This window comes from Pagrus major, chromosome 6 (genome assembly GCF_040436345.1).
Source record: "Pagrus major chromosome 6, Pma_NU_1.0".
NCBI lineage: Eukaryota > Metazoa > Chordata > Actinopteri > Spariformes > Sparidae > Pagrus > Pagrus major.
The window spans coordinates 29,799,802-29,818,609 of NC_133220.1; the positions used below are offsets into that span (position 1 = coordinate 29,799,802).

At 40.7% G+C, this 18,808-nt stretch overlaps 1 protein-coding gene across 1 annotated transcript; it reads right to left on the bottom strand.

The window, feature by feature from the left end:
* Positions 1-4,465: 4,465 nt before the first annotated feature.
* setmar (SET domain and mariner transposase fusion gene) lies at positions 4,466-7,907 on the bottom strand. The gene is made up of 2 exons (XM_073468876.1): positions 7,771-7,907; positions 4,466-5,311 (listed from the first exon to the last, which is right to left on the bottom strand). The coding sequence occupies exons 1-2, from the start codon at positions 7,888-7,890 to the stop codon at positions 4,514-4,516; spliced, it is 918 nt and encodes a 305-aa protein (XP_073324977.1). The 5' UTR covers positions 7,891-7,907; the 3' UTR covers positions 4,466-4,513.
* Positions 7,908-18,808: the final 10,901 nt, after the last annotated feature.

An 18,808-nucleotide genomic window follows, 5' to 3' on the forward strand; every position in this document is an offset into this window, starting at 1 on the left:
AAGCTCAGTTTACTTGTTAGTCTAGTTTAATCTTGAAAAATGTCAGTGTCAATCATGTTACAATGGCCACTGGTCACGAAATAGTACAGCACATGATACTTAAATAATGAAACAATAATTCAATAATTAAAAAGACACATTTTTGGACAGAGCCCGGCTTGCTGTTTCCAGTCTCAATTCTAAACTAAGCTAAGCTGAAGAACTGCTGGCTTTGGCCTTACATTTGATGAACAAACTTGATAATGGCATTGATCTTCTCATCTTACTCTCCACAAGAAAGCGAATAAGGATATTTCCCAAAATGTCAAACTGTAGTTTTAAACACATCATCATCAGGCAACATAGAAGTAGGTTTCCAGTAAATGAAGCCTCAGCTTGACGCACTGAAGATTCATCGTCTTCATCCACATCCAAAAAATATCCACAGAACCACTCGATAAAGTTAAACAAAAGATGATGTGGCACAGAAACACTGTCCATTTAAAAAATGATTAATTACTGAAGCAATAATCGTTTTAACAGCTAGAGGTCAAAACTATCTGGCTCCACTCTCCCCTTGCCTGCACCGGGGTAAACACCTGGAAAACTAAACTACTCTCACGAGACTTTCAAAGTAAAATTACACATTTACTAGAAAAGTGTGATCATAGTAACCTACTTCCAAAAAAGTACAAAAGCAATATAAATGAGATTTTACACAGTTTAAACTAAATTATACACACATTTTAAGTCATTTTAACTTATTGCATCACTGTAACTATGAACTGTAAGTATATAAACCTGCAAAAGTGTACATTTTCTTTCCACATCCTTAATCCCTGTAAATTTCTTTTTTACAAATGTACTTATTAAATGCTAAGCACTTGAACATCAAATAAGGGTCAACCAACTAAATAAACTAAGCTACTCAGCCTTGCTAGCTAGTTCAACTATTTTTGACAAAGGTTGAGATGTTTTGCTTTCAAAAGTTAAATGGTCTCACTTAAAGTGAGGTTTGCACCTACTAGAAGTGACAAAACTTCAACATAGAAGTAAAATAGACTACATATTTATGTGGACTCGAACCCAGGGCCGCCACAGCGAGGACAGGGCCTCTGTACATGGGATGCGTACTCTAAGAACTGAGCAACTGCATCACCCCAAAACTCAATATGTTTTGTTAATAGCAGGATCAGTGGTCACTTAAGCATTAAACATCACATTAACTAGGCTATAACATTTTGCTTCATAAGTTGAAGCCACCACTATGCAAAGTCACCACATATATCGCTGATACCATTCAAACAATGAGGACAATTATTCTTCTAAAAACATTTACTTTCCTTCTCTGAATTATTTTTCCACCACTCCTAAAAAACACCATCACAAAATGGCAGCGGAGGCATTGATACTGTTTGTTTTTGAGGGTGTGGATGGGGTTCTGTGGGGAAGTTCACCTCACATGATTAACTGCTGGTTGCTAGGTGACCATCCTGGAAAGGAGCCATTCAGCTGCTGCCCAGTTTTCACCAGTCGTGCACCTCCGAACCAGCCACTGCTGTCCAAATCACCTCCTGTACACACAGCCGGTTGCCATAGGGATTCCAGGGACATCTGACTCAAAAATGACGTGTCGGATGTGAAGAGAGAATATTTTTTGTTGTGCTCGTCGTAGATTTGTTGCAAGGACGGTGGAATGTGGTTTATCACGAAAGTACAACAAAGGGGGGCCACAAATTGAAAAAGATTAAGGGCTGCTTCTTTTCCTCAAATTAAATGTTGAATCGTTACAGAGGTAAAATACCAAACCAGTGTACACACGGTTCAGCTGATGTTGGAGAGAGAAACCTTGACCCAGAACTTCCTATACACTTCTATCCTTTGATTTGAGAAATGCCTCTGTATCTCTTTTTTCTCTGCATAATATCTGTCCTAGTTTCTCCAAGGCCATGGCCACAGCTAACAAAAAGCTGCTTCCTCTACACGGCAGAACTGTATTTCCAATAATAGGAACTACTGTAAAGAAACTGTTATAAAAACACTGTATTTTCTACTGCTGTGACAGTTCCTTCTCTCAGACAGAGGGTGCATTAGACGCTCCGCAGATGTCAGTAAGTATTTTCTTTTTTCTTTTTGTATTGCTCTACTGCCGTATGTGCCCAGTCGAACTCTGTTACACTTGGAGAAGTTTAAAGGGATAGTCAGTCATTTTGGTACTCATAGAGTCAAATATACTGATTTGCTGTGCTTACCTCTGTTAAATTTGAAACCACTGTTAGCAGCTTCTCAGCTTAGCTTTACATTAAGACTGGAAATGGAGAAAAAGTTAACTTGACTCTGTCTTAAGGTAGGCCAAAGAAAACAGCCTACCAGCAGTAAGCTACTATTATAAATATGCACAATATATTATGCAAGTCAGTTGATCAATATCATATGAGGACTAAGTGCTTAAATTCGAGATTACTTACTTATTTGTCCCGAGGGGAAATTTAGTGAACATAAAGGCTGCCGCATAAAAAATCCACACACTCGGTGCAGTAACAGACACAAGTGTCAGCATGTTTAAAGGACCATACATGTCACTGTCCACTGTCAGCTTGTTTAATTTAATTTAATTTTAAATATGGACAACTGACTTGCATAATATATGGTGCATAATTATGATAGTAGCCTACTGCAACTTTACTTTTTTTTTTTTTTACCATGTATATCACTTCACTGCTAAAAGAAAAGAAAGCAGACTCACTGCCAGTTGCAGTGTCTTATTTTGATTTTCAGACTTTGTTCATTTTTTGTCTCAATGATTGTCATCATTAGTAGTTAAATGAATATAAATCACTGAATATAAAAATGATTCATTAAAATCAGTTAAATGTAAACATGCTTTTTATTCAGAAAACCCAGTTTGCATGTCTACTTGTATTTATTTACAGGGCACACCTGCCACATCCAATATGGCAGACACGCTAATGTACCGCGGCAATGGGCCAACACAGTCGATGTGGCGTGTACGTATATATGTCTATGAGGTGAACCACCATAAGCTACTTAAGCTACCTGTTGCAAGCTTGTTAAACTATAGAGGTCTTTGGAGCCTCAGAGGTCCTGGTGGGTGGATTTTGCTTTTGAGGACAGAGACAGTGTAGCGCTAAGCTAAGCTAACCAGATGTTTCTTTTAGCTTCATAATTACTGTAAAAACATGAGAGCGGTATCAGTCCTCTCCTCCAACTCTCTGCAAGAAAGTGAATAAGCACTTTTTTTTAAAACATGTCTGACTATTCCTTTAAGTTGAGTTCCTTTAAATGACTCCTGATTGAACATCAGATCAGGTACAATGCGAAGAACAGTCATGTTGTAAAGAGAGAAATCTCAGGTAACCCTCACAGAGGAGAAAATATAGGTCACAACAACATCCTGCGCCATCCACCTCTCCACTGGGTGACACAGAAACCAATCAACTTGACAGAGGTCTCCGATCGGCAGAGGGCTTCCATCTCCCCCCATCATTTAGTCTCTCTCAGCCCCACTGTGGCTGGAGCACTGGTCCCATTTCTGGATGAAACACGGTCTCCATCCTAATTAACCCAGATGTGGATATTAATAAGATCAAAGCAGGTCTAGACTAGAAACGGGGCAGATTGAAGGGAGAAGGTCCTGATTTCTGAATGGTCACATTAAAGTGGGACACCTTCGCCCCTCCTTTGACAGGGGAATAAAATCTGTTTCTATATAAAAAAATCCCCCCTGGCCCTTTTTAATTGCTCCCACCTCTCTGGAGGTTTGAGCGCAATGGAAAGCTGAGAATATCTACAAAGGAAGGCTGCGTAGCATGAAGACAGAAAAGAAATGTCAAGTTGATGGAAACATGACATTACAGCTATTTCTTTTACTGAAAATGTGGATGTTTTGTTTTTGTTTGACATGAAATCGTATTTCAAGGTTTGACAACGCTGAAGGTGTAAAGATCAATTCTGTGGCCTATGTGGCTAATAAAAGAAACCTATTAAACAGCGCTCCTCTCATCTCTGTCAGTGCAAATGATGCGTCTGCCCTTCCAGATCCATGTGTCATGTGAGAAAAAGGACTCATATGTGCCAGGACAAGATTACAGCTGCGAGACTGTGAATCCAATGGGAAATGTCCCACACAGAACAAGTTCCCCCTGTCAGATGAAATGGATTGTACAAGTAATAGAACGGACGGGAATGTCAACAAGTTTTCTCTCTCAGAAAAATAAGACTTGTTTTTCTGCCTTGAGATCTAGTTTGCATCATCTTACATTGAGTGGGAAACATTGCCAGCTCAGGAAACACCAGGGGGAACCAAACAGGAAACAATGACTGGCACAGACATGACTCACCCAGCTGATTGTTGGTATGGAGCCACCGACATGTTGCATTGTCTTGTGCTAATGAGTGACTTCAGGGGAAACTGAAAATAGACAAAGAGAAAACCAAGTACACAAAAAAGTTAAGAGAGACTGCATCAGGCTTTACAAAAGGTTTTATTTAAATAAAACAAACAAACAAACATTCAGTTGAGAATGGATAAATCCAGCGGAAGGAACTGAACACAGTTGTTGGCACCACAGTGGCACTCTTTCCTCTGGAGTCCATCTGTCCGACTGGCCTGTACGGCAGCGTCACTTTGAGTGGACGGCAGCTCTACAGGAGGTTGGTTACTGTATCCTCCTGAGTAATCGAACGTCAGCTCTTCTTGTGCGTCAATGTCCCGTCCAGCAAACAGCGCCAGCCTGGGGACCACTGAGTGCACACGGACCGGCTGCATGTACAGGTTGGGCTGGCAGGAGTGGTTGAGAAAGCGGCCTACGTTTCCGACCACCGCAGGGTCCACAAACGTCTCAGTGACAGAGCCCCCGCCTGCATGCTCCCGTACAGCAATGATGTAGTTATTGTCCTCAGATCTTTGGGCAAGCTGTCTGCGTCTAGCCTCCTCAAAATTGATCACCTCTCCTGCATACTCGCACACAAACATCCCGTGGGGGATTGCCTCCAGTGTCCGGACTCCCCAGCCCCTGTTCTTGGTGCTGTAAACCTCCAGTCTGACTCTTGGTCCACTCTGCACCACCCGGTTAGAACAGGCGTCACTGCAGGTGCAGAGGGCATTGCACTCAAACACAGGTGAGCTGTAACCAGATTCTGTCCTGCTGAGGTTCAGCAGTGTGCCGGTGGTCTCGTATGCCTGCCCATGTGTCTGCAGGCAGGAGCAGCTCTCTGTGAGGCAGGAGTGGGAGAGGCAGGAGCATCCAGGAAGGGTGACCTCACTGGGGTCAACAGTGCATCCTGGTCCCTGGATATTTTCTGGGGAATACTGAAAAATGACAACAAAGACAACAAAGTTAGCAAACCTTTAAATAATGCTTACTATTTTCATAATTGATAAACTGTAAAGCCCGAAGGATATCGGCCTATCATAGATATCTACATACTGTATATGTTATCTCATATGAACCCTTTTTTCTAATCATCAAACACTCCTATCAAAATTTACTGTTTCAGTGCACTGATGTCATTTTAGACAAAGTTTATTGTTGATCTGTAAGATATCATGCCGCTGTTTGATAACCACATTTGAGGGAAACATTGCAAAAAAATCTGTGTATATTGGCTGATTTATTGATTTTGGACAGTCATGCGTTTTTTCTGGTTGTGTTTGTCTTATTGAATAGTAAACTGAATGAATATTTGAGTTTTGGACTGTTGATCAGACAAAACAAGACATTTCAGATGCTGCCTTGTGCTTCATGAGACTGTGACAGGGAGGTTTTAAACGTAACATGTAATCAAGAAAATAAAGTATGGAGAAATCATAATTCCAATTTAGTTAATTTTATTGTAAATGTGGTTTGGAGCACAGTTTTGAATGCTTTGCAACTTGAAACCCATCACCTTACTTTAACAAGCACATGAAGCTATAGTTTTACCACATTCAGTGATATGATTTGCATGTATTTTTTTTAAAAAAATGGTTGCATACAGGAGTGTTGGTTCTGGACTTTTTGATTCCCTGCACTGTGGTCAGATGATGAGGCAGTAGCCTGTAGCGATTTGCTGCCATCTGCTGGCGAAATGGAGTATTGTTTTTTTAATATTTAAGATTAAGATTTTTTAAAGGTGCTATTTGTAAGAAAAGTTGATTTTTGAGTCTCATTCCCAACTGGTCAAAAATGACTCTTTAGGACGGCGGCCGACCCCTCCTACAATCCCAAAGTGTCATTATTAGACGAGTTGGGAATGAGACTCAAAAATCAACTTTTCTTACAAATAGCACCTTTAAGACTTCTCTCTTTCTTTTAATTCTTTTAAAATTGTAATGATAAATAAAATGCATTATAATTATTATTTACAGTATGTTTCCATTATTTCATGTTTTCCTAACAACTGTCAACTAAGTCTTTTCATGTAGTGTATTTCTGGCCTTGTGCTTGGTGGTGGTACCATGCAGTTAAAATTAATTTAGAAAAAGCATTAGTTTACATAATAGCAGCATCACAATACCTCCGCAGTTTTCATTTTTGAGGTTCAAGGCACATTCTGAGATGACTGTGGCTGGGGTGGGTGTCGTCTTTTGGTATCCTTTGGGCTCTGTGCAGACAGCTCACTTGATATCACTGATGCTCTGTAGATGGTACCAGTGATGTTCTGGACGGTTTTATTCACCTGCTCTAGAGCCTTCCTGTCCTGAGCCGTGCATGAAACATGTCACTTTGTGATGTTTCCAGTCAGGATGCTTTCTATTGCTCCTCTTATTTGAGCTAGTCAGATACCTCTGCCATCACTAGTGGTATATCACAGGTATACTGGTATCAGTCTATATGTTTTGTGATAAATAACAAAGATATGTGTGTGTTAGAAACAATGTCACGTTTACATAGTTTGTCCACCAGACAACATTGACAAGACTACAATATCCTCAGTACATACAGGCAATGTGGTCACAAGTTTAAAAAAAAAAACCCAAATAGTTTGTGTTTATGTTAGAGAATAAGTACGATTAGATTAGTATTATGAAGTAGTATAGTATAGTTGAATTATCAGCGTCAGTCGGGATACAGTATCAGTTTATCTGTTTACGTTAAAGGCAGTGACACTGATGACAGTGATACAGAGGCAGCATGCTCTCTGGAGGGATCTACCGTATGTCCATCTGTTCCCAGAGCACATGAGGAGAATGCAGTCATAACTCAAAGCTCATTCTCACTGTCACTCACATTTGAATGGTGGACACAGTATATGTTGTCATGCATAGCCTAATCGATATCCAGGTTTATGCTCCAGTATATATTATTATATATAATGAAAATATTGATGGCTGAATTCCCTTCAGGTGCTATAGTTTTTGGGCTCACTGCCTTGCTTGAATACAACAGAGGTGTCATTAAAGGGGCACTATGTAGTTTTGGGGAAGAAATTCAAACTCAAGATTTTAATATTTACAATATTATTGAGCTAATAATAAAAACTCAGAAACATTATTTTGAAAGGCGGCAGGGTCCGCCACATATAAACAAAGTAAGGCAAATAATAGCCTGTATTGTGTGTAACTTGTAGCTCCAACACATATTCACAGGTTTATTTTCTACACTTATTAGTTCCACTTTATCTTACAACGCTTCTTCTCCGAGAAGCAACAGAAATATGTTGGACTTGGGGATTGTTTACGTTGCTAAAAATGTATACAGCATTTACTGTAACGACAGAGTTGGTCCTGTATGTTTAGCTCATGGGGTTCACATAACGTTACAGAGAGACATGCTGCGTTCACGTTACCTGAAATGTCGGAACTGTCCGCACACCTGAACCCCTCTCAGTTAAAACAGCAACATTTTCCAGACCGTTGCTCAAATCCACATGTTGTGTGTCTTCATTCATATCCGAAGTGAAGTCCATCCACTGAAGTTCCTACCAGCGACAGAAAAGCTGCAAAAACTCAAACCAAGAAGCGGCAACTTCCGGTGGTTTGATTACAGACGAGCTCCCCCTAGTGACGCATCTGTGTCATTACACCGCTGTAATTATAAAGCTTCTGGTTTGACCATCTGGCCACACTCAGGACAAAGTGGGCAGAGGCTCATTAAGACAAATACAGCACAGCATGGGATAACTGTTTCATCTAGACTGCTGTGAGGGTGAGACAGGAGAGGGTTACTTGTTAGAGACAATAAATGAATGTGCCTCACAGTGTCACACCTATTTGCTCTGCTTAACCTATTTATTCTTTTTTTTTTCTTGGCTTCTTTCTTTCCTTGCTCAATATTTTTTTTCCTCACACCTGCAGTTATTCATCATCATCATCATCATCACCATCCCTGAGCAGAAGTAGTTTTTAAGTATCCTGTTTCATTCCGACAACTGCAGTAATGTCAATTGGCCAGCAGATGGCAGGAGGGGTTAGTCAAAGTATCTGTGATTCTTCTTTTGAATCCACAGCTTATCTTCTGCATGGCAAGCAAGAAGAAATGATGCTTGGACAACAAAGGGAATCAATGAAAATATATTGAATAAGCCACAATCTTGAAATCACATTTAAAATAGTTAAAATAAGCTATGTTTGTGTCTTAAAAGGCTAATTTACCAAGTTCTTTTCATGTGTCTAATGACAAAGCCTGCTCTTTTACACTCATCTTTTGGTCAAGGCCTTTTCTCACTTGAGGTTACACAATTCGACTGTGTTTGTTCAACACTGGTGTTTACTGTCAGCCAGCAGCTGATGTTTCCAGACTGGTTTGACATGAATGTTTTGCACATGGCCGGAGAGGAGAGTGAAAAGTAATTTTGCCGGAACGTTCTTCTTTTTTCAGGAGACACAGCGAGTAGTGTTCTGTATCCACGCCTAACCTTTCTAAGGTGTTACGCTGCTGTCATGTGTAATTGATACGCAGTGGTTAATTCTCTGGTGGCTATCCGAGGCAGATGGGGGGAGGTCACATTGTCAGCTGGCATTTCCACGCTGCACACAAGTGACCGAGGATTTTCCTTTGAGAATCAGCCTTCATCTTCGTCCTTGGGCAAAATTAGCGCTGTCACTTGTTAGTCCTGCGTCTAGCTTTCAGAGATTGCATACTCCATCACGAGCTGGGATGTTAGAAGTGAGCGGTACGGGTATTTGACAATGAAGTGATTGGCAGTTTGACTGATTCGACAACAACAGAGGTTATTGCGGAGAAGAATGTGGGCTTCATGACTCAACGGTTGTGTTGTGCTCCATAATCAATGCTTCAAGAAGAAACAGCATGCAGAACACATGAGACATTTCTACAGACAATGAGTTCACTTTAGTTGATCAGTTGGATTGAGTCCTGTGTGATGCCCCAAACCAATCCACATTCTCAATTAAAAATTCAAATGGATGTCTCATATATGCATGCCACTGCAATGTCTTAATCTCCACTTGTGTTTTCTGTGTCACTGTTCTGTCACTCTTAAAAAGCAAATCAAACAAATAAGACAACTAAACAGTATTGGCCCTGTGAGGCTGTATTTGCATTTAACATTTTTGATAAATAATCATCAGTAATTAGGATATGATGACTGATTTAAGACAAGTATTAGAACAAGTACAACAGTATTGTAAATTTAGAAAATGACATCACCTTATTGTCATGCAGCCTTTAAACCAGGGAAAAATAACACCTATGCCATATCACAATATAACGATATCAAAAATCTAAGAAGACACATAGTAGTAGTACTAACTGTAGCGGAGGTTAGCTAGTTACCTCAGCTAGCCACGCAGCTAGCTGTCTGAACTGGGAGCTTGGGGACCACTGCTAGCACAGGAGCTTTGGACCGGACAGGCCAGGGCTAGCTAACTTCAGTGGATATCTCTGTAATACAATACACAGACGACATCAAAACTGTCATTTCTTCACATTCTCTTGATAATTTTAGTTAATTTCTGAATGTTTTCAACTAAAATTCTTACATAGTTTTGAGCCTTTAATGGGAATGTCAATAGATTTGCAGGTGTCTGATCATTGTGTGCTGAACAGGCTCAAATGTTGACCTTATGGTGGCACTACATGAAAAGTTTAAAAATGAATAATCTACCTGAGGTCATTTAATGGAAATCAATCCAAAATATTTCACTCACAAACCCACAAATTTCATCCCGGGATTCATCCTCTGGGGACCATGAATAGTCAAAGTATCAAAAACATCAGTGTTATTCATCCCTCTGGCACCACAAATTTCTGTACAAAATTTCATGGCAATCCATCCAACGCTTGTTAAGACCAAAGTGTTGGACCGACAGACTGACAGACTGACATTGCAGTCCCAGGAGGCATGCTGCTAGCATGGCTAAAAATAACAGCAGTTTCAAAGGAGGTGCTGTCAGGATGAAAATAAAAAGGCATCAGACCCCTGAACATACAGTATATCTGAGAACTGGTGACGAGTTCAGAGACATACATCTAGCTAACTTTTAAATGTTACTACAACTTATCTGAAGTTAAAATTAAAATGGCACTTTTTCATTTGCCAGCAGTATGAGATATGATCCAACAGTGGCCAGGGCCATGAAACCATTCCTCCCACACATCCTCGTGTTCATTATATTCTTTGGGCCTTAATTAAAGCCAGATTACTAAAAAAACTGATGACTGCATTTTTAAGGATTTGGTGAAAAAGTTGCATAATCTGCTTTCTGTATCACACACTTTACAGCAGTAAGGCGTATTCTGTTTCATTTTTTATTTATTTTAACAACATTTAGAAGACTTCAGAATAACACATGTTCATTTGTTTTCTTGAAGGTGCCTTTCCCGGAGTCCATAATGTGAGTCTATGTCGTGGTTCTCATTGTGTCGTCTGACAACGGGGGATCAAACAGCTTCTCTTGCTCCAGACGAGGCACGTTGTTGGGGATCTTACACTGGCGCTGTTGTCAGGGATCCTTTGGCTTTAATGAGAACACACACACACACAAATGCACACACACACACGCACAGAGAAGCAGAACTTTGAGGCTGGACTACAATTGGTTGGAGAGTTAATGAACCAAAGGCATGATAGAGCTTGTTCTCGGGGGAGATTATCAACAACAGTCCAGCACTCCCTCTGCTACTGCGCTGATTGACTTGGCCTCAAATTGGCTGCGATGCTTCTCCCAGCTTGCGAGGGAAGCTGCGCCATGGCCTAGTCGATGCACTCGTGTCTGGTCTGACAGTGGAGAACAAAGGAATTTTCAAAGGTTTCCCTCGTCTGCCTTTGTCAGCTTGAGTAGGCATTATTATGATGAGTTGACCCCGGGGTTTTTCAAAGGGGCTTTTTCTGACTGCTCCACCGAGTTCATCAAAGGCCATCAAAGGCAGTCGAACAAACAGGGAGAGAGCAGAGATGCTCCGATTAGTCACAGAGAGGACCAGAAAAGGCCTGAAAAGTCAGGGTTTGCATTTTGGAAACCACAGTGAGAATCATCAGCACATTAACAAACAAACATTCAAACTTTTGGGTGTGATTCACAGGAGGATGACTTCTGGCCCGCCTTCGTGCACCCTGCGGCAGTCATCCCACGAGACTCCTGGGTGCCTTCCTCTGCTGCCAGGCAACTGCACTGAGTGTGATGCACTCACATGACAAGATTTTGCAAAGCAATTAAGTGAGGAGTCGAGGGGGTTCATCTGCCTCCCGAGGCGAGCAACATATTTAGCTCTTCACGCAGAGTTTGAAGAATGAATGAAGTTTCATTGGAATTTGCTAAGTTAGTCAAGACTGTACACAGCTAAACAAAATCTGCATGTCTTTATTTAAACTTTATGCTTTCTACTGAAGTTATAGGTGAAAAAACAAAGCAGGTTCATTAGCATTCCTGTGAAAAACTGGAGCTACAACACAAGCAAGCTCCTCAGCTCTCCCTAAATGACCCCACACTGGCTTTATTTATTTCTAACTCTTTATATTGGTACCTCATACAGCACCATAACCATCTGGGCCACTTGGAAAGATATGGTATTTTGCACATACTGTGTCCTAATTGGGCTTTGTGCAACGCCAAATTTAGATTTTCACAGGTTTTAGATTCCTCACCAGTTCACATATTGCATATGCTGCCTGAAACTGCATTGTGGCATATGGTGAACATTTTTTTTTCTTCAGCATGTTTTGATGCCAAGTTTTGTAGTAAAAGACTGTGTCCATATTTGAAATTAAGTTGCAGAAACCTTACTCTGAAACGTTCCCTCCATGGAAAAATACTGGAATGTTCTCACACCAATATTATAATGTAGTTAGTAGCAGCTTTTAGTCAGGAACACTTTTAGTGGGGAGTATTGAAGGGTTTCCATGCTGGTTCTTAATATTTGCCTGTACTGAATGTTCTAGTATATTGGATACGAAGTTCAAACCCTCAATATAATACAGTCAAAATGATTTTGCTATGAGCCTAGTTGCAGAGAAATTAATCAAAACTCTAAACTCAACCATAGATGAGGCGGCAGTCACACAAATTCCATGTTATACTGTCTGCATCATCATAGTATCACCATACTGTATCTGTGCCACAGACGTATGGTAATTTTATATGATAATGCCGTCAGCCTCTGTAACACTTTCATCAGTCTGCAACATCAATGAACCAGTTTTATTAGAATATATTATTGCGTCCATAAATACACAGTAGAATGTAAGAAAAGATTACAAAAGTTAATTATGGAAGTGGAAATGATACTGGCAGAGTTAAATCTGCAATATTTGGGTTTCACTTTACAAGCTCAGATCTTTCTTGCAGACAGTTGTTGACCCACCACAGTTTCTGAATGCAACACAACTGTCATAAATACAAACCCCAGGTCTGTAACAGTTTGTCAGACGTAATGTAGGTGCTAACTACAAACTAAAGCATCATAACAATGTTAGCTCTTGTAAATTTGCATCTTGAAGTAAACATGCATGTAACGCTGTGATCCTAACCTACCCATGATTTTGAAGCTGTAATTTTAAGGGAAAAGGTTACATAATGTTGCTTTAACTTCAAATGATCACGTGCGGTTCACGTGTTACATCACATATTGATATTGGTGATTCAGCATCCTTTCACTATCAGCAGAATGACGCGCAGTAACACTACTCTGGCATTGTTTTATAGAGTAAAAGAGAGTAACAGCGATGTATAAACTCCTGCGATCAATGCACAGCTCTCACAAATCAAGTCGGCCAGGCGTGTTGCCTGTAAAGATGTTGAACCTCTCCAGAGGCTCTGTTCTTCCCATCCAATCAATACCCTTTGTCTGTTTCCACTTAGCCGGCTGTGGGTCAGTGTTTGTGTTTTAAACGGGCTGTAATAGCCAGTGGACACTTTCTCTGCAGGACCACTTGTAGAGACTGTAGAGAGACTCTCACTTCTTTTTGCATTTGGCTTCATTTAAAAGACGCCTTAACTCTGCTGCCATGTCAGACTTGTTATTCAACAATTCATTTAAATCTTCCATTGCTGCTGGTGGAGAACCCGTCAGTAACGAGCAACACAAGACACCCCTGGATCACAGAGGTACCGAGGCACATGTTTCACATCATCTTTTTGTGTATATTCCCCATCACCTCTGTCTGTCTTGTCGATTCTGTAACTGTCAGCAGTGTCTTGTTCGCTGTTCATTTTCAGACCCTCATCAGTAATGATCATGCAACTCTCCTGGCTCCATATGTCTCCGAGCTGTCGCTATGCTCTACCTTCATCATGCGCGCAGGCATGAAATGGACTGGTTAGAAGAAATCAATTTGTGCCAATCACAGTATAGAATGGCTACAACACACAGAAATGTACATTTTAATGTTGTGTCGTCTTCGTGGAAAATGGGAGAAGCTTTCGATCGACAGAAGGTAACTAACTTTTGTTCCTCGCATAAAATGGAACCAAGTTGAAGGTGCAGTGTGCGTGATTCATGGGTATGTAGGCGGAGACATTTTAATTAAAATTCAAAATGATGGTTCATTAGTGTATGATCACCTGAAACTAAGGATCTTTGTGTTTTTTCGTTACCTAAGAATGAGTCTTTTATATCTACCATGTTCCACCTCCATGTTTCTACAATAGCCTAGAATGTACAAACCAAAACCATGAGAGAGGCCCTTTTGAGCTTTGCACATTTTCAGCAGCCACAGTAGTGGGGGTTTAGTGAGGGAGTGAGTGAAGCTTCAGAAATGTTTTGTGGATTACAAAACTTGGACTTTCCATCCACATTGGGGTGAGTGAAATGATTGACTTTTCACTTTTGGGTGAACTTATCCTTTAATACTTTTTAACAGGGTTACTTTAAGAATGTATTCCAATACAGTTTCTTATTACATGTTAAAAAATGTAGTCAGTAATGTAATCCAAGTATCCCAATATTAAAGTAATTTAACTTGATTACAAGACAAGAGAAAAGAAATATCAATACAATGACTTTTATTTAATCTTACTGACCAGCATATCATCCTTTATTTTAAAACTGTAATCCTCTTACTTTGCCGTATCATACACATTCAGAGGTTACGCACTCGTCTTCCTAATAAAATATCAAGCAGTGAGAACACTCCCACACTCGCTGTCTCTCATTTCCTAATATAAATAGGAGTCTTGATAAGGGCATGGATTCTGCAAGTCAACAGATGTTTGACCTTTTCTGACCTGCTTTGTAATGCCACTGCTGGAGGAAAAGTCAGAAGCAGCATAAGGTCAGCCAAAATATGTTGAAAATGTTGGCTGAGATCTACTGGCTCTCATTTATTCTAACACAACTGCATATTGAGCACAAATGCGAACATGGCGGGCGCATGTGTGTGGCCACTGATTGCCTGCACACCCACACATGAGCAATCAATATAAGAGAACATTTTGCTGTTCAACTGTTTTGTTGACTAGGCAATCAATAGAGTAATGGAGTGAGGCCACCTCTGATTGTATCATGCCATTATTATTTCACCATCATGTCAAAGTCGAGTATTGTCTGTAAAATTGTTTCCCCATTGAAACATGAACGTGTGTGCTTATTAAAATTGCTTCTTGTTTATTGTGTACACTCGTATATTCTCCGTCTGAATTTAGAACATTGTGGGTTTCGACTTTCATTACTACAAAGCACTTTATGTGCCTGTTTGAATAAAGACACAATCGTAACAGGAGATGGAAATGAGCTTCAAGCCTCTGCGTCAGCAGTGAGACCTAACACACATTCACACTTACAGTAGGCTGCAGGCAAACAGCAAAGCTCTTTAATTGGGCCCTGAGAGAAAACACCACAACAATCCATCCAGCAATTCATTATGCATTTAACAGATGATTAACATCACTGAAACGCATTATGTTTCCACGCTTCCATTGTGATTTCTCCCACAGTACACCTCCATTATTCGGCCAGTATGGAAGCAATAATCTCATCACAATAAAGTTCCACAAATAAATTGGCACTCATCAACAACAACCAATGAAACTATCTGGCTCCTCTCCTGGTGATTGTATCCCACATTTGTTAAAACTGAGTTACTGTGTTAGTAAAGGCTAAAATAAATGATAGTGTCACATGTCCAACCAGCTTGAGAGATGTCTCTTCAGCAATAGATTTCATGTCTTGTTGCCTTATTGCCCCTATAATGCAGAAAGTGCTTTTGTTTTACCATCATTTTCATACTCAATTGTTCAGCAACCAGCTGGAATAGACCAGTTACATTCTGATAGAAAAACTAATATAAGATCATGAAGGTGCACTATTCATATATATTTGTATAGATTGGTCTTCAGCAAACCAGGAAACGATTTCCATGCCATCAAACTGTGCCAGGAGAGTTCCCCTCTCAAACACATAAAACATCCTGACGTCCAGCAGGTGTTGACACAATGGTCTGCACCGGCGCTGAATACTCATGTCAACATAATTCATCAGGACTAAGAGTCTGCAGCCACTGTAGTCGTAGTGTGAGGCTGTACAATGCATAGTGGAGCTTTCAGCTGGAGGTTAACGTCATCATGCTAACATGCCAGCAATGACATTGCTAACACTCCAACGTGTCCTCACAGTTAAATGACTAAATAGATCGATTGCCTGACTGTTCTCAAAATGACATACACTGTGTGACCGCTCGACAGTACCAGTGGCAGGCATACCAGATATTCATCATCATATGGTTAACATTGAGAAACAGAAACACTATGGTTAGGTTTAGGCAACAAAACTACTCGGAAAAAAAGATCATGGTTTGAGTCATAATAAGTACCTTAGTATGGACCGGACCTCAAACAATGTTCTGTCATGGTTTTAGTTGTGGTTTTGTTTTGATGTTTTATTTTGAAGTTCTGCCCTCATGTGTACTATTTTACTTTCCATTTCCTCCCTTTGTGTGGTTTCCTGCCCCTTTTCTGTGTTTACCTGTATCCTATTAGTTAATCAGTCCTTGTGTGTTTAGTCTGTGTGCTTCCTGCTGTCTTTGTCAGTTCATCTGTTCAGTTTCCCGTCCTGTCCTGTTCTGTCCTGTTCTGTTCCTGTGTCTCCTGGTTTCATCTCCCCGTCGTTTCATTCTTGGTTTGTACCCTTGCCTTTTGATTTTATACTTTCATCCTGAGGGGAATATGAATATCAACTAAATTTATGGCATGGAATAGTTTTTGAAATGTTTCCCTCAGAATTACCAATGATAACTTTTAAGTGACAAATTAACTAAAATTCATCCTCAGGAACATCAATGTCTCATGCATCTTATGCCAATACATCCAAGAGCTGTGGAGGTATATCAGTCTGGACCAAAGTGGTGGACTAAAATCAGCCATGCAATCAGCAATCCAGATTTATAAAAATAAAAATCTAGGTTTGGTAAATAACATTTTTTTTCTGATAATCATACAACTGTTTCCAAAGCAGAAAATTCCCCTTACAAAATAAAATGTTCTACCATAAAAAGTTGATTGAGGTCGCGCTAACTTCACCACCCTCTGTACAGTATTATTCATCAGCAACTTGCTGGGTAACAAGCCCTTTGTGAGTAGTTAAATTTATCTTTGTATGTGTGAGAGTGGGGGAATGATAAGAGAACAGGCTCACAGGTGCTGTCTCTGCAGGGCAGCCAGTTGCTCTCAGGAAGAGGTGTGAAGTTACACCCACACTCTCCCCAGAACAATAAATATAACCGAATATAACCTGCGCCAGCGTGATCGCTGCACCCGACGAGGAGCCGCGATAAGTTTGTTATGTGTGCTTCCTCATTCGCTGGGATAAACAATCTATGTGAGGTGACCTCCTGTTGAACCTGTTGATGATCATCTCCTCTAAAAGTGGAGCTCATCACATTGTCCAAATACAGGTAGAGAGTAGCCAGGGCACTGAGAGCCAACAAAAGCTGAGTGCTGTGTGGATTACAAAGGCAGTGAAATGCTCTCCGCTTTGCTCACTTCACTTTCAGGTACTCAGCTGCCAATGACTGCACTCATGGAGGAGGTACTCTTTCAAAAAAAATCACGACTTTAACTTCATTGTTCATTGTGCTGTAGAAATACATAGCTATGTTTTACAGTGAAATTGCCTGTAACTGTGAACCTCGGCAGGAAAAGCAGTTCAAATAATACGCATCAAACCAAACAGACAAATCTGTTTGTCATTTTGGTTTTAAAAAGAGCAACCTATATATGAAATCTCCCCAAAGCCGAGAAAATAAAGTGTTTTACCACACCATCACCCTGCCCCCAGCCGAGGGGCGTCTCCTGAGGGAAAAAGCACCTGTCAATTAAGAAGAGGAAAATGTCAAAAGTGACCTTGTGTGGGGTGAAGCTGGTGATGCATGTCATTAGTGTAGGAGTCAGGCCGAGGGGCTATTTTCACCTCCTGCGCTTGTTATTAGTTGTAATTGTAAAAAGCTTTTTCCATGGTCTGGGATTGGCTCGGCTGCTGACTGTATCACATGATGGTTGGTTTGTTTCAGCTTTATGAGAAGATATTTAGTTTCAAGGTGACAGGCTTATGAGCAACTAATTGCTTTTTTATGGGGAAAAAAAACATATAAATGCTTGTCTGTGAATCTCTCCGAACACTGATTTCCATGAAAAGGGGTTTGTATTGATCACATACTTTGCCCCGCCTCGTCTCTGCCCTGGTAAAGATCTTCGCCTTCTGTTCCCGACCACGATTTTCGCCTGTGTCCTGCTAGTTTACTGGTTGCCTGTTTCTGCCTCGGCTAAGCTACAGGAGGCTCCAGCTAAAGCTCCAGTGGGTTTCTTCTCCCTTGAGACTCTGAGTGATATTCCCTCCCCGCTCACCGGGTCTGCTCTGTATTATCGATTCACTCGGCTGGTTTTTCTGCTAGCGGATTATTTCCTGAGTTTCCTGCCTGCCTGCTGGTCTTGTGAGTTAAGACTTTCTATTAACTGTTCCCGGTGTGTCCTCCTGTGTCCTAACTGTTAGCATACTTAAGACCTGTTTTAAACAGATTTACATGTTAACATAAGTCAGCTAAACATTAAAGGAACCGTTCATCTGAAAATGACAACTCTGATTGTACTGATTGTCATTCTCACTCCCATGGATGGAGCTTTACAGCAAAAGAGCCTTGCAGCTTTCTCCATTGCCAGCAATGCTATCAGTGTATGCAAGTTACCCGTGGGGTTTGGTGGGAAGAAACTCCTTCACCATCTCTTTGGTTTGTCCTTGGCTCTGAAAAGCAGGTGTTCAATCTTTTACGCTTTAAGTGGACAGAGAGCTTCAAGTTCCGACACAGCCTTGCCTCCTGCATTCTCACCGGACAGAGATTACATTTTGATTAATATCTCTCAACGACTGCACTGAGTATGTTGGAAATCTGCTGAAAATTGAGACAAAACGTCCTTGTAGGCTGCGAGTCATTGGGC

Bases quoted from the DNA above. Each gene is read 5' to 3' on its own strand.
- setmar (XM_073468876.1), bottom strand. From the start codon at position 7,890: ATGGACTTCACTTCGGATATGAATGAAGACACACAACATGTGGATTTG. The intron at 5,312-7,770 runs GTAACGTGAACG...GTCATTTTTCAG, and splicing joins GGACAGTTCCGACATTTCAG to TATTCCCCAGAAAATATCCA.